Source organism: Abramis brama (genome assembly GCF_963993115.1).
Source record: "Abramis brama genome assembly, chromosome: 3".
NCBI lineage: Eukaryota > Metazoa > Chordata > Actinopteri > Cypriniformes > Leuciscidae > Abramis > Abramis brama.
In genome coordinates, this window is record NC_139965.1 from 26,968,462 (window position 1) to 26,984,029 (window position 15,568).

Sequence of the window (15,568 nt, forward strand, 5' to 3'; positions counted from 1 at the left end):
TGCTTTCATGTTTGTGCGAATCATTTCACACACCTGACTTTGCTTTACAAACGAGGGTCAGTATAAAGCTGGTTTTGTTAAGAAGCTGCTCCTGAAAAAAGGATCGGTACCAACTATTCGTGTTCCTGCTGCACCTCCAGAAGAAGAAGTGAGTGTAACGTTTTATTAACCTTTATATTAATATTTATATTAATCTTTGTAAATCGCTTGCTGCACGCTTCACGATGAATGCAGCTGTTTTCTATATACGACGTTCTCAATATAATTCATAATCCCACGTTTATAATGCACTTAAACGGCGTGCTGAAAACAGAGCTGTTTTTGACCAGGTAAAATTGGTGTTTTTTTACAATACTATGAGAATTTTTAATTAAAGTATATTACAAACTTTTAATTTAGACCCTAAAGAATCATATTAGCTTGTATAAAAATGGCATTATATGAACCCTTCAACATTAACGTGACGGACAAATGAGAACTGAAAAGACTGCAACTTAAATTAAAGGCAAATGAGGATAATTATGACAAGCACCTGTGATAATGAATCTACATGACAACTGAAAAGAGTAACGGAAAAAACTAAACAAAGGAACATATGTGACTGAAACAAACAAACTAAAAGTCCATGATAACAACACTAACTGAACATATTTGTGACAGGTATTTATACCCCTTACAAAACAAATCTTTGAAATTATACAGCTGTAAGATCATTAACACACTTGATGGAAAACAATGCCATATGATTCAAAACATTACTGACTGTTTTTTATAGTTGGTCTTTATGGTCCTTTTTATAGTTTTGACAAAACCTCACATTGGCATAAGGCCAGCAGGCCATCCTTATTTTCACACAATGTTATTTTATTTAATTTATTTATTTGACAAAATATTCAATTGTACCAGATTCATTTGTGTCAATTTTTTTTTTTTTTTTTTTTTACTGATGTTTCTTTATAAACCGAATATCCCTCATGAGATTTTCCATTTTTCTTTGGTCTTTGGCACAAATACTCCAGACACTGTGCAATCCTGCGTCTTTTCCCATAGACACACACACTATAATAGTGAAGGAAACACCATTGTGCTTTGACAGCTTGACGCCTGCATATGTTTTATAGACTTAAGTAGAATTTCCTCTTGTTTCATTCTAATCTCTGGCGTGTCAATAAAGCTTTGCAGTCCAAGTGCCATTCACCTCTGTGAGAGCTGTAATCGTCTCACAGCACTATACTATAATTGAAGCAAGACCACTGGACTCATGATTAAAGCCTCATTGTGCTTCAGAGATAAGGTAGCAGACAGACCACACACACACATATATGTCCTCCTCACACATTCGCACAGCTCATATTGTTCTTTGGATTGTCAGTCCCCCCCCCCCCCCAAAAAAAAACAAAACACACACACACATGAAAGTTCTGGCACTGGATCAGCCAAGCATACAAAGAGCTTAACCAAACATCAATGCATAGAAAAATGGATCCCTGACCACATCAAAGCATTTGTGACCACTGAGTTCAGTGCAGCCCTAAACTATTACAATTTACTATCGCTTTTAAGCATTTAAAAGCATTCACAGTTTGAAATATGAACAGTGTATCCATAAATAACCCAATGAATACATCTAAAAAGAGATAATTTAGCTCTTGTATGTCATACTATTATTTCTCTGTACAGCTATTATTCCAATTATTGGATAAATATTTTTCTATAGAGGAAACGGTAGATAGTTTATTGTATTCTTTATTAATGATACCCTGAGGGACACACAACAGGATGGCTTGCTTGCGCTCACATTTATTTATTTGATATACTGTATTATTTATATGATTCCCACTGCAATTACTGATCTAAAAACTACATCTACAGTATAAGCTGTTTATTGCTTACTCTTTCACATATGTGCAGTGAATCAGTCAAATATGACGTGCAAAAGCTTGCAGTTCTTTATGAGAATGTTACATGATGTTTAAAACTTGTTTAAAGTTATCAGCTAGTGAAACGGCTCTATTTCCAGGCATCCGGTTAACCCTCTGGACTGGAGCAGTGGCAGTAACTCACCAGAGTAAGCCTGTAATGATGTGAGGGGTTAACAGGCTAATGTCTTTATGAGGGGAAAATGCCACGTGTGCAATGCAAACCTTAATGTATCTCTCTGAGGAAACATGCAGAGAGTGTTATGGTGGATGTGGGGGGGGTGGAGTCACATGGTTTCCTTCAACTTGTCATGTTATAAAGGGGCAGATCTATTGGACACTATAGGTAAAATGATATAGTTGGGAATACAACCTTATAAAGAAGACTACTGCGGCTAAATACAACATTATCTAGAGAAGTCTAGGTCAAATGTGCTTTTAAGCACATATCAACATATAGTCATATCAACATATAGTGTGCTTGTAGTTGTACAAAAAATGTACTTGCAGATCATTTAATTATGAAATAAAAGGGCACTTAAGTGTATACTTAAAGAGAGCATAGTTTCATGACTGTTTCTTATATTTAAAAGTATACTTTTAAAAAGTGCATGTAGTAATAGTGTCAAATTAAATGTTTTACTCTAAAGTACATTTTAAATCATTATGTTTTAACAATACTTTGTGATGCTTTAAAGAAGTAATATTAACTTTAATGTGTCATTCGATAAGTGTAGGGGAAGATGGGGGTAGAACAATGTGCATTTTTAAATTGTAACATATTTAGATATGAGTTTATGTGCAGAATCAGGATGATGATGCATCAGCACCATGTGTTATTAAGGGGAATAAATAGAAACATTTGCTAAAGTTGTCAAAGCACAAAATGTTAACATATTCAAAGAGGCCATCTTACCCCACTATTGGGGCAAGATGGCCCCCTATACCCCATGTAAAATTCTACAGAATGTATAAATGACTTTTGATATTCTTATTAATATGTATATGTTTTAATGTGCACTATTTCTAAATCAACTATTCTATTTAAAATTGTGTTTTTACACAATTTAATAATTTTAATACAATTGAAAGACTAAATAACGGTTGACAGACAAAGCAGAATCTCAATAAAAGAGCTTCATACAAAAGGTAAATTTATGCTATGACTTATATACGGGGATATGAATATTTACATATCTAATTGCCCATATTTTAATTTAAGATAATTGCCATAATATCACATAATGTCACAAATTCAAATGTAATGATTTTACTCAGTTAGCCTATAGGTTTAAATGAAAAGTGAAGATGTCTGAAATGTAAATTTAATTAATGTACTTAAGTCCAACTTAAATTGGTCAAAAAGCACTCTAGAATTCAGCTAATTGCATTTATTAAAAATGTACAAACTTTTATGCAAACATGCAATTAAGTATCCAACAACATTACATTCAGTTTTTACTTACATATATTTCTTTAAAAGTATATTATTTCTGTAATAAGAACTCTAGTATACTAAGGCCCGATTGCACAGATAGGGTTTAGATTAAGCCAGGATTATGCCTTAGTTCAATTAGGACATTAAAGTAGCTTTTATTAACATGTGTGACATAAACTGACAAAAAAAAACATAAAAAAAAAAAAAAAACATAACTGATGTGCATCTTGAGACAAAACAAAGACATATTTTAAGATATGTCAGTGCAAGTTGCTTTCAGTTAAGCCTTGTCTGTGAAACCGGGGGTAAAGGTATACTAAAGTATTTTTCTTTTTCACAAGGGACCTCATTTAAATGGCTAGTTCACCCAAAAATGACACTTCTATCATCATCTACTCACCCTCATGTCGTTACATTCCTGTATGACTTTCTTTCTTCTCTGGATCACAAAAATGTTTCAAATATTTGCTTCCATACATTTGTGGGAGAACTGTCCCTTTAATACTTGAAGTTTAGCTATAATTTTCCATATCCTATATTACACATCTTATTCCTTTTGTTTGTATTCCATAAAGCCCTCAGCTCATCAGCTACTCTCCTGTCTCCTTCCTGGAGGCCCTTACTTTTTCCCTTGGCCCCTGACTTCAGAGGAAGTGGTTTCTGTGCAGACAGCGTGTAGCTGGAACATTGTGTCATGTACATGGGAAGCTGTAACCAAAGAACTGCACATTAAAAGTTCCACTAGAGTAACACTTTCTGTGCAGACAGATCTGGTGGACAGTCAAGCCAGAATTGGGGGTCTGCCTTGAATCTAACCATAAGTATGTGCTCTGGTGTATAATACTACCCCCTAGTGTTAATATTCTGTTAGTGAACAGAACACTGGGAAATATCCTGTCCCCTGTTGCATTGAACACACACAAATTCACACCCAAAGAAAACATTTTTAAGTTAACACATAACTGCACTCATCACTGTCTATTATAAAACAACACTTCCAATAAGTTCCTGTAGAACTTCGCTTCCAGATCCAGTCAAAATCATATCAAGGCCTATTAAGAGGAATTTCAGGCATGAGCAGATAAGATATTCAATGCATGTTGTGCTCTTATCTCTGCTTCTTCTGTAGGTATAATTCCAGTATCTAGGTATTTTTGAAGTTCAAAAGCATGGCTTATCTCAGTCATGTCTGCTCATTGTTTTAATGAGCAGATGGTATACTCTGCATGTTTGGACAACATTATTTACAATTTAACTATAAAAACAATGTTGCATTTAAACATAATCTCCCAGCACTATTCTAAACATCAGACATAATGACCCTTAACTGAACTTTAAGATATGTTTAGCCAAGTTAAGAGTCTATAGATGATAAGTAAATTATGACAGAATCTTCATTTTTAGGTCCTTTTCATTTGGGTGAACTATGCTTTTATGCTAACTTAAGATAAAATAATGACCTATTTCAAAAAAGCTTTAGCAGCAGCCATGACAAACTTTCAAACTAACTACGAAATTAAATATTTGCAATATATGTTGCTTGCAAAAATGTACACCATTCAAAAGTATGGGGTCAATATTTTTTTTTTTAAAGAAATAAATCATTTTATTCAGCAAGAACGCATTAAATTGGTTAAAAGAGACAGTAAAGTCTTTTAAAGTGTTACCAAAAAAAATCTATTTCAAATAAGTGCTGTTCTTTTAAACTTTCTATTAAGAATACTGGTAAAATGTATCATGGTTTCCACAAAAATATTAAGCTGCAGAATGGTTTTCAGCATTGATAATTCTTGAGCTCCAAATCAGCATATTAGCAGCTTTGCTATTGCATGAATAAATTACATTTAAATTACATTACAAAAAAATATTTTTCATTGAAAATTATTTTTCATTGAAAATTATGTAGTTATCTCATCAACCAAGAGGGGCTAACTGCTGAAAGTAAGTCTTTACTTACTGTAAAAAGGGCCAGAAGTCAGTCATACAGGTTTGGAACAGGTTTTGTCCTGATTTCTTCAAGGGGAGGGTCTATGGGCGAGTAACTGTACGTTTTTTTTTGTTTGTTTTTTTGATATTTCGATCTAATGAACAAAATAAGCTTGTGCAATTTATGAAAGAGAAAGGAGACAACGGGAAAAACTACTTAGAGCAGCAGCTTTAGTTTCTGCTCTGAACGCTGCAAGACCACACCGAACGCTGTGAGTGTTAGAAATCAGGAATGGTTAGAGAACATTGTGCTTGGTATGTTTTTCATCTTCAAATCAAACTCGGGCCGACAAAGTTTAAATCCTGTCTGGCTAGTGCGCTTCCCATAATGTTTACACGTTAGGTCAGCAGGGGGAGAGTAGGTCGTCTTTTGTGGCTGTTCGAACGCATTCGACCACATGAGCGTTCACACTACGAAAGCAATCCGATCAAATGCGTTTTGGACTACCTCAGGAAGTGGTCGAAAGTGGACAAGCTTTCCAGGGCCTGGGTGAACTATCCCTTTAAATTTGTTGTTCAATAAATGTAATTAGTGATGTAATATTTCTTAGGCCCACAAGAGGGCAGCAGAACATAAAAAAACTGCAGTTTATCCAAAAGAAATTCTCAGTCATGGATCTCCTGCAACAGTCATATGATATAGCCTCTTAAAATAGTTTTTCTAGCTCTTTATGCTTCTTCTTTTTTTTTTTTTTTTTTTAAGTATATGCATTTTAACTAAGCAATTCATATTTTTCTAAACATGTATCTCAACAACCTTAGAAACCATATTCCACCAAAACACTAGTATGTGTATTAATAAACCCACATTAATTAATATGGGTCTTCTTCTGACAGTTTTCAAGATTTCAGAGTGTCTGTCATTTTGTTTGCTTTCTGAATTTTGATTAGCAGCCAAGTTACAAATTTTTTATTGTAGTAGACCTAGATACTATAGAGAGAGAGAGGGGGGGAGAGTTTGAATATACAGTATGTTGTGTACAGAGAGCTAATACGATTATGACATGTAGAACAGGGTAATGCATTTGTGGACATCAATAATCTTCATTAGCGCATGCAGTAATCAGATTGACAGCATGGAGGGAGAGAGAGAGAGAGAGAGAGAGAGGGAGAGAGGGAGAGAGGGAGAGAGAGAGAGAGAGAGAGAGAGAGAGAGAGAGAGAGAGAGAGAGAGAGAGAGAGAGAGAGAGAGAGAGAGAGAGAGAGAGAGTAGTAGTAACATGCTGAGCTCACTTCACTGCAGTATCCTGACTACAGGAGCACGGCTGCGGCGGCACTGATAGGCTCGGATACTGAGCGAGAGACAGCGACCAGACCCTCCCTCCCTTCCTCTCTCTCTCTCTTCTCCTCCTCTTTCACAATCTCTCATGTCTCACTCTGCTGTCGTAGAGGCTGCAGACTGCACACACTCAGTGAGTTCATCTCTTTCTCTCTATCTGTCCTGCTGTCTCACTCAGCATTTCAGGAACAGAAGCTGACTCTTCTGCACTCTTCTCTGCATGACTGTCACAAAGGTAAGCGTGTGCTGGAGCTTGTGAGGCTGGGAGGGGCTGCTGGGTTCGGGCTTCACTGCAGTGGGATGTTCTGCTGAATCTGTGACTGTAGTGTGCTGCAGTGCCGGACAGGTGGTGTGTGTGTGACGTGTGTGTGTGTTATGCAGGTGAATCTTATACCTGCAGGATTTGCTGTGCGGTACAAACTTCTATGTGCGTTTGTCCAACTGGATCCCTGAGTGTGTTTAATATGCGAGTGCCTGTCCCGCAGTAGGGCAGTGGGTCTTGGCTGGGTGAGGCATGTTTGTGTGTGTGTGTGTGTGTGTGTGTGTGTGTGCGTCTTTAGCAGACTGATTACGAAGGGGAGCTCTTAATCCAGTGCTGTCCTGCATTAAGCCTGAGCTGTGCTTTTTTGCTGAGGATGGACTGAGCATGTCACAAACTACAGTACGCATGAGATATAAAGAAGAAAAGAGTGAAGGACTAAGAAGAAAAGAAGGTGAAAAGAAGGTGAAAAGGGATATAGGGTGAATTCAAGTAAAAAAGGGCCACTTTTTGGGATTGAGTCATGATGACATTTAAAAAGTAGCCCAATTTAGCTGAATTCTTCTTAGAAATATAAATGTGGATCAGGCTGTGGTCATTTGTCTTCATTGTGCATGTTTGAATGATCAAAATGTGTGTTTAAGTTTGATTTGCCTATGGCAATGGACTCCTGTCGCTGCTGGCTAAATGAACAAAATGTATAAAAATTGGAGAAAAATTACTATGAAATTTGCGTTAATGCAGTACACAAACAAACATGTTTGTTGTCAAAGTCTTACTCCTCAGTCTGTAAAGCTGGAAACAGCCAGGACTAAGCCTTATATTAGTAGAGATGAACATATAAGACTGCACTTTATAACACCACAACAGGTGCTCATAAATAATTTATACCATATATATATACATATATATATATATATATATATATATATATATATATATACATACATACACACACACATACATACAAAATTATAAATAATTAAATCTATAATACACCATAACATTTTTTATAATATTCAAACATTAAAAAAATCTAATAATATATTAAATATATGTTTGATTTAATATAATACTATATTATCAAATTACATTTGGTTATTATTTAGAGTTCAGTCTCCAAATGATGCAGGTGCTGACTGTGTAAGAACTGGTGTGTGTGTGTGTGTGTGTGTGTGTGTGTGCGTGTGTTCGTGCATGTGTGCGTGTGTGTGTGTGTGTGTGTGTGTGTTTTGCTCTAATGGAGAAGGTTGAGATGTTGAGTAAGGGCTCGAGTGATGGATACTGTACAGAGCTAAATGACCTTGGAGTGTTTGTGTATGTGTGCTGACTGAGCAGAACAGTCCTCTGGGTCAGACAGTGAGAGACAGAGAGCGATTCCACTCAAGAGTGTGTCTCCATATGTGAGAGTGAGTGCACATATATACTAGTGTTTGAGCACACAGCTGTGTGGCAGGATATCCTCACAGACTCTTGGAACTGAAATGGTCACACACCTCGGATTGTCATGAAGAGGACAGGATGCATCTCTCACTGCAGGGCTATAAAACAGCTGGCTGCACGTCACTTCCTGTCGTGTTAAAATGTTATAGTTAATAAATCACTGTGGATGTTAATGTTAGGAACTACAGCCCAAAAAATGCCTCATATTCAAATAAATATTTTAATCAGTGAAAGAGTGTACAAAAATGCCTCTCACACAATCTACAAAAGCTGGTTAGCACTAGTGGGCTAAATAATCACAAAAAAATATAGCACAAATTATTTTAGTTAAATATTTGCCATTAAAAAAAAAAAGAAAGAAAAAAAAGAAATTCACTGATGTTTAGCTAGCTATGGCCCTGAAAAAATACCTTATTTAAAAAAAAAATCAGAAGTAGAAAATTCCTTTAAAAAGCAAAAATTGAATTAAAATGGCCAACCACCTGAAAGCCACTCCCTAATTCCCACACTAACTTAGAGGCATGAAATGTACAGAAACACAGTAATCCATTTCATATAAAGACGCAAACAAAATGGGAGGACTGGATGGAAAGCTGAAGGAGGGGTTAGAGATCATTCTGTCTCCTAGGGTGGAAGGTCAACACATGTGCCCTCATGCCTTTGTTTAAAGCTGAGCACTAAGTGTGCTGTGAGTGTATTTATGGGGATATTGTGAGAAGAGTCCTCATCTATGGTGTGTGTGGGTGGGTTTGCACATATGTGCATGACAGTAGGTCAAGAGGAAGGTAGGAAGCTTACAGGTGTGTTTATAAAGCTAAGAGAAGATTGCACATATAAATTGCACAGAAACACAATTGACAGGATTGTTTGAGTGACTGAAAGGGCCCTGCGTGGGTAGGATGACTGTAAAGTTGCAGGTGTAAAACATTATCATAACTGACCTCATGCACAGAGTGGGTGTTGTGTTTTGGCAGAGATGTGTGTGTGTGTGTATATATATGCACACTATATGTATGTAGGCTATATGTTACATACATTTTAGAGCTGCACGATTCTGGATAAATTGAGAATCACATTTTGTTTAAATTAGAGATGATTCTCCCACGATTCTGAATAGACAACTAAAATTAGACAACAAAATAACATGTAATTTGATTCTGACAAAATGAACGATTCAATAACAAATAGATTTTTTAACAGTCACTTGTTGCCACCTACTGCCGTAATGATGTAATTGATTCAGTCTTTATTTGAAGAGTCAAGTTATTTTCATAAGGTGATTTTACTGTTTCTATCCGAACTATAAACTTTTAACAAGCACATTTGTGACATTTTGATAACTGTAACAAAATAAATAATGATACGGTGGTTGAAAAGAAGTTCGTGAAGCTGTTTCTTAAACATAACAACTGCTCTCTCTGGGTCAACAGCAGCACCAAGGCAGATTTGGATGTTAGTTGAGATCGTACTTGTCAAAGGAATCGCCATAGGAATAAGATTGCGATCTTTTAACGATTAATTGTGCAGCTTTTAAGGCAGGGACACACCAAGCCGACGGTTGGATACCTATTAGAAAGCCTGGGAAAGATCCAAATAATCCAAATAATTATCGTCCAATAGCTTTAACTTCTCATTTATGTAAGGTTATGGAGAGAATGATAACCGATAGATTAACTTATCATTTGGAAAAAATGAACTGGTTTTCTTCTTATCAAAGTGGGTTTAGGTGTGGTAGAGGGACAATGGATCCAATAATATCTTTAGAAGATGAAGTAAGAAAGGCATTTATAAATAAGGAAAGTGTCGTTGTTTTCTTTGATATAGAGAAGGCCTATGATATGTTGTGGAAAGAGGGGTTGCTAATAAAGTTACAGAAGATGAGTATAAAAGGAAAAATGTATAATTGGATTAAAGAGTTTTTAATTGGAAGAAGTATTAGAGTAAAGGTTGGTGGAGCTATATCTTTAAATGGAATAATTGATAATGGTACACCTCAGGGAAGTGTAATAAGTCCACTTTTATTTATTATCATGATTAATGATGTTTTTTCAAGGATTGATAGAAGTATGGGGAAATCATTGTTTGCTGATGATGGGGCTATCTGGTTTAGAGGAAAGAATATAGAGTATAACATAAAGAAAGTGCAATGTGCGCTAAATGAAGTAGAAAAGTGGTCAGAGGAAAATGGTTTTAAGTTTTCAGTGGAAAAGACGAAAATAATAGTTTTTACTAAAATGAGGAGGAATGTGGATGTTAAGTTAAAATTATACAAAAAACAATTAGAGCGTGTAAGTACAGTAAGATTTCTAGGGGTTTGGTTTGATAGTAGATTAAATTGGAGCGAGCATATTGAAAAAATGGTGGGAAGATGTAAGCGAGTAGTGAATGTAATGAGATGTATTTCAGGTCAGGAATGGGGAGCGGATAGATTGGCTTTAAAAACAATATATATATCTATGATAAGATCTATAATGGATTATGGTTGTATTGTATATGGTTCTGCAAGTAAATCTCATTTAATTAAATTAGAAAGAATTCAATCTCAAGCATTAAGAATTTGCGGCGGAGCATTTCCAACTTCTCCAGTTTCGGCTCTTCAGGTAGAGATGGGTGAAATGCCTTTGCAGATAAGAAGACAGCAATTAATGGCATCTTATTGGGCAAATTTGAGAGGACAGAGTGAGGATTATCCAACAAGAAAAGTAATGAGTCCTAGTTGGGAACATGAGAAGAGAGAGTGTAATAGTTTTGGATGGAGTGTGGGGAAATTAGTGAGAGAAATGAGACTGGAGGAGGTTGGATATGCTCCAATAATTCCTCTATCTCCAGTACCAATATGGGTTATGCCCCAACCAGAAGTAGATTTAAGTTTATTAGAAAAAAGACAAAAGGAAGGTTCATATGAAACAGAAGTATATAATGTAAGGGAGTATATTGGGTCAAGATATGGGGAATATATGCACATTTTTACAGATGCATCAAAAGATTCAAAAACTGATCATGTGGGTTCTGCATTTATTATTCCAAAGATTAAAGTGTATAAGAATAAAAGGATATCAGATTGTTTATCGGCGTATACTGGAGAGATGTTTGCAATAATTATGGCAATAAGGTGGATTAGAGAAGTTAAAATATCTAAGGCAGTAATTTGTTCAGATTGTAGTTCAGCTCTAATAAGTTTGAAGGAGATGAAGTCAGAAACAAGACAGGATATGGTAATAGAGATAATTCAAGAATTATATTCAATCACACAAGCTAGTTTGGAGGTACAGTTTTTGTGGGTTCCAGCACATATTGGGTTGAGAGGTAATGAGGAGGCTGATGCATTAGCAAAAAAGGCAATAGAATGAGAAATAGTAGATATACAGATTTTATTTAGTAGGTCAGAAATTAAGTCAATTATAAAAAAGAATATTATGAAAAAAATGGCAGCTATATTGGGATAATGAAATAAAAGGTAGACATATGTATGAAATACAGTCAACAGTGGGTAAAGGAAGAATATCAGGTAGGAGTAGGTATGAGGAGAATATGATTACAAGATTAAGATTGGGGCATACAAGATTGAATAGCACACTGCACTTAATAAGTAAGCATCAAACAGGTTTATGTGAGGTATGTGAAGTAAGTGAAACAATTGAGCATGTATTAATGAAGTGTAGGAAATATAATGTTGAAAGGAAAGAGTTGAAGGAGAAATTAAATAATATAGGAGTTAAATTAACAATTCAAAATGTTTTAAAGTCAGATAGGAGTATAATAAATTGAATGGTAGAATATTTGGGAAATACTGGGTTAAATAAGCGTATTTAAATTAGGGTATTTTATTTATTTATTTATTTATTTTATCTGTCATGGGGGTTGAGAGTGGACGGAGGAGCTGAACACGCAGCGCCGGATGAAATTCGATGAAGCCTCTGTGCGGTAAATAAGGGAATTGTATGTCGGTAGGGATAGTGTCAACGGTCCATTTCTAAAATAGGTGGCGGTAATGCACATATATGTCTGCGATCCGCCGTAAAAAAACCAAGAAGAAGAAGAAGAAGCCGACGGTTGGATGTCGGGCAACGTGGGGCCATATTTGAGCATCGGTCGGCTTAGTTTTTTTGGTGTGTTCTGCACTGTTGGCTCTATTCAGACACCATTGGGTTTTTTTGGGCCGATTCAGCATGTTGAATCGGCTTCAGGCCGTCTGTGAGAGAACTCAGATTGGCTGTTCAGCTTAGTGATGGAGTCAGTGCACGAGAATATAGGAGAAAGTGATGACAGCGAGCAAAGAAGACAGTACAGACAGAAGGCTGTTATAATTTGACATCATCTTACCTGAGCATTCCAATGCATTCATAATAACATGAGCCGACTGGATCAGCGTGATTGATATTCAAAATGGTAAGCAAGCGCTGCTTTGTTTACGGGTTTATCTGCAGTGCAGTCCTAGTTTCAGTTTCCCTTTTTGAATTACGATAATAGACAATCGAAACTTGCTGATATAGACAGATATTTACTTACAAACAGGCGCAGAACGAACATGCTAGTTGACAGTCGTCTTTAGTCCTTTTTGGTGTGTTCAAGCACAGCTTTTTGGCCGAGACGCAGCCAACGAAAGGCTTGTTGCAGTCAAAGTCGTCTTCCTCTCACTCACACTTTTGTTGCCGCTAGGTCCTTGATTTCGGCTTGGCGTGTCCCGGGTTTTATACACGTGTGAGTTGTAGGATTAGCCTATGTGTTGGTTCCTAATAGATGTGAGGATATTAAATCCTACATACAGATTTGTGTCCAATCAAATGCTCTCTAGAGTGAAAAAGCCCCTCGCTCTAATGTTATCTTCAACAAATCGTGGTTCATGGCTGTGACATAGGCTAACTAAAGCCTATTAACTTTTTTTTTTTTTAAAGGAATGAGTCCTTCAGTATATCCTGCCCAAACTTTCATATCAATAGGAAATAGTCTCTGTTAATCACAGTATCCCTAAAGAATATCTCTAAAGAATTCCTAACAAAATTTCAGCAAAGCATGTTAGTATAGATCACAAATAAGTAACTATCAGAGTAATGGCAGGCACAAAGTGTATTAGTACATGCTTGATTTGGACCCTGTTTTTTGTTCTATCCTCAAAGGGAATCTTATAATTTGGACTGAAGTTGCTGGCTATTATGCCCTATGCAGGCAGTGTGCACACACGCTGAGAAGAGTCACATTTGATCCAAATCCTTACAGCTAGCTTAGCAACCCAAACCTCCCGCTGGCCAATGTGCTTATACAGAAAACATCCAGTAATGAACAAATGACTAAAAGGTCCTGCATTTTTCTTCAACTTTTATATGAAGCCTGAGAAAGTGCTTGTCCATATTATGTGGAGAGAACTAACCATTCAAACTCCACAGAGACAGAGAGTTTCAGTGGGACTGTCGGTAGAAAAGGAAAGGGGATCATGTCATTTATAAATATCCTGCTCAGCTCCTGCAGAGCTATAGTGAACGTGAGGTAGAGACACTGGGAAGAAGATGTGCTTCCTGTGGTCCTGGACTGGTGAGTGAGTGAGTGCAGTGGGAGACACTGTAGATAAACAGCAGCTGTGGGACATCAGTGTGTGATGTTCACACGATCTTGTTATTCCCATTGTCTGTCTTAGCTGTGTTTTCAATCCTACTCCAAGGCATAGAAATTGAGAAAATATTATATTAAGCAACTTGCCTTGAGATATCTGTATCTTTTTGCAACTGCAATCCTAGATGCATAGACACACTTACACACTTCACTAACTGTCAAGAAGAATAAGTCCACTCACAATGTTAAAATATCTATGAAAACAGCACTTCAACTTTTGGCTCAATCAATGGCTTCAGTTTTGAAAACAGTCTTTATTTTTGCAATCCCATTTTTGTGTCCCTATGTGTATACTGTGTGTAAGAGGTCCACAGCGGATCATGGGGCCAGAGAAGGAAATGCTACAGCCTACACAAATCAAACAGTGTGGGAGACGGAACTAAAGCGTGACAGCACGATGAAGATAGGTCATATGCTTACGTTCTCAGGATTTCAAAACACTCCTCATACAAGCACCGTCTCATGAAAATGGAGCTCATTATCTGTAATGCAGTACAGCAGCAACACATCCCATGCAGTGATCCCACTGACCAATGACTCCTATATGTGCTTGTCAAGATAATGAAGTGAACAGCAGAACGCTGTGACAAAAAAAGGCTAAATCACACACTTTCTTTCACCCATGTTATATGACAGGCTATATGTTGCATTAAATAAATAGTCAATAGCTCTGTTCTGTAAACAGAGTTTGTTTTTTTATTATCACTATGAAGAATAGGTAACCCACAATCCCAGGATTAATATCTACTCATTATAGTTCCTGTTCATGTACACGTCAGGTTTCCAATCACTTATGTGTTGTAATTTCACACCTTGACCTCTATGAGTTCATCAAAACAAAGATTAGACTGCATATCAACATTGGATTTCACAATTTCGGATGGAGCTGCGAGTTGTGATATGCCAGTTGTCTTATAGCATTAAATGTTAAAAATTAAATTAAATTAAATTAATGCAGAAAAAAATATTTACCAATAAAGCAGAACTTGCATCCCATGGGTTCAACTGAACAAAATCTTCACTGTTTGAAATTGGCGCAAAATAGAACACAATAGAATACATGGGTGGCATCCATGATCATTAGCAAGCTCATAGAGACTCGGCAGATAACAACTGGAATGCATGTCGATCATAAATCCATCCCTCATCCCTTTCACATTTAGTAGCCTAAATATTATGGCTAATGTTATGCTTTCAGCTATTAATACGTGTGTAGTACTCTTAACTCTGTTTAACAAATTTTCTCTTGATTAAATCCATTTCACAGATTCTCTTTTCTCATCCGAAATTAGCACAGAAATTGTGAAAAAAGTATATAGCAAAAAAAGGAAAAAAGATAGCAGATTGCCTGGCCAGAAAGCACAATGGGAAAATTATGAAAATGTTTTTGATACTTCAGGCTGAAGTAAACAATACCTACAAGTTGTCTGAGGTTATTGCCGCAAAAGGAAAAAGAGAGCAGCTTTCTTTGTGAGCAGAGAGAAAGAGAGAGGTCAGCTGAGTGCTGTGAAGGTTCACATTCCTTCCCAGCATTCTCTGGCCCTAAGCAGTGTTTTTTGAAGTGATATGCCAAAAACTCCAGCCTTATATTTTTTTTAGAAAATGCATCAGTGAGAAAGTGCAAAGGTGTGTGTGTG

At 36.5% G+C, this 15,568-nt stretch overlaps 1 protein-coding gene across 2 annotated transcripts in view; it reads left to right on the top strand.

The window, feature by feature from the left end:
* Nucleotides 1-6,389: 6,389 nt before the first annotated feature.
* The window catches only part of coro2ba (coronin, actin binding protein, 2Ba), a 39,500-nt gene continuing 30,321 nt past the window's right edge, over nucleotides 6,390-15,568 (top strand). The window contains exon 1 of one of the 2 annotated variants that reach the window (XM_084109786.1): nucleotides 6,390-6,857. In XM_084109786.1, the coding sequence (XP_083965912.1) occupies nucleotides 6,843-6,857 (15 nt within the window). In that variant the 5' untranslated portion in view covers nucleotides 6,390-6,842. The remainder of the gene's footprint in view (nucleotides 6,858-15,568) is intronic. The other variant, XM_084109785.1, reaches the window with a different exon arrangement.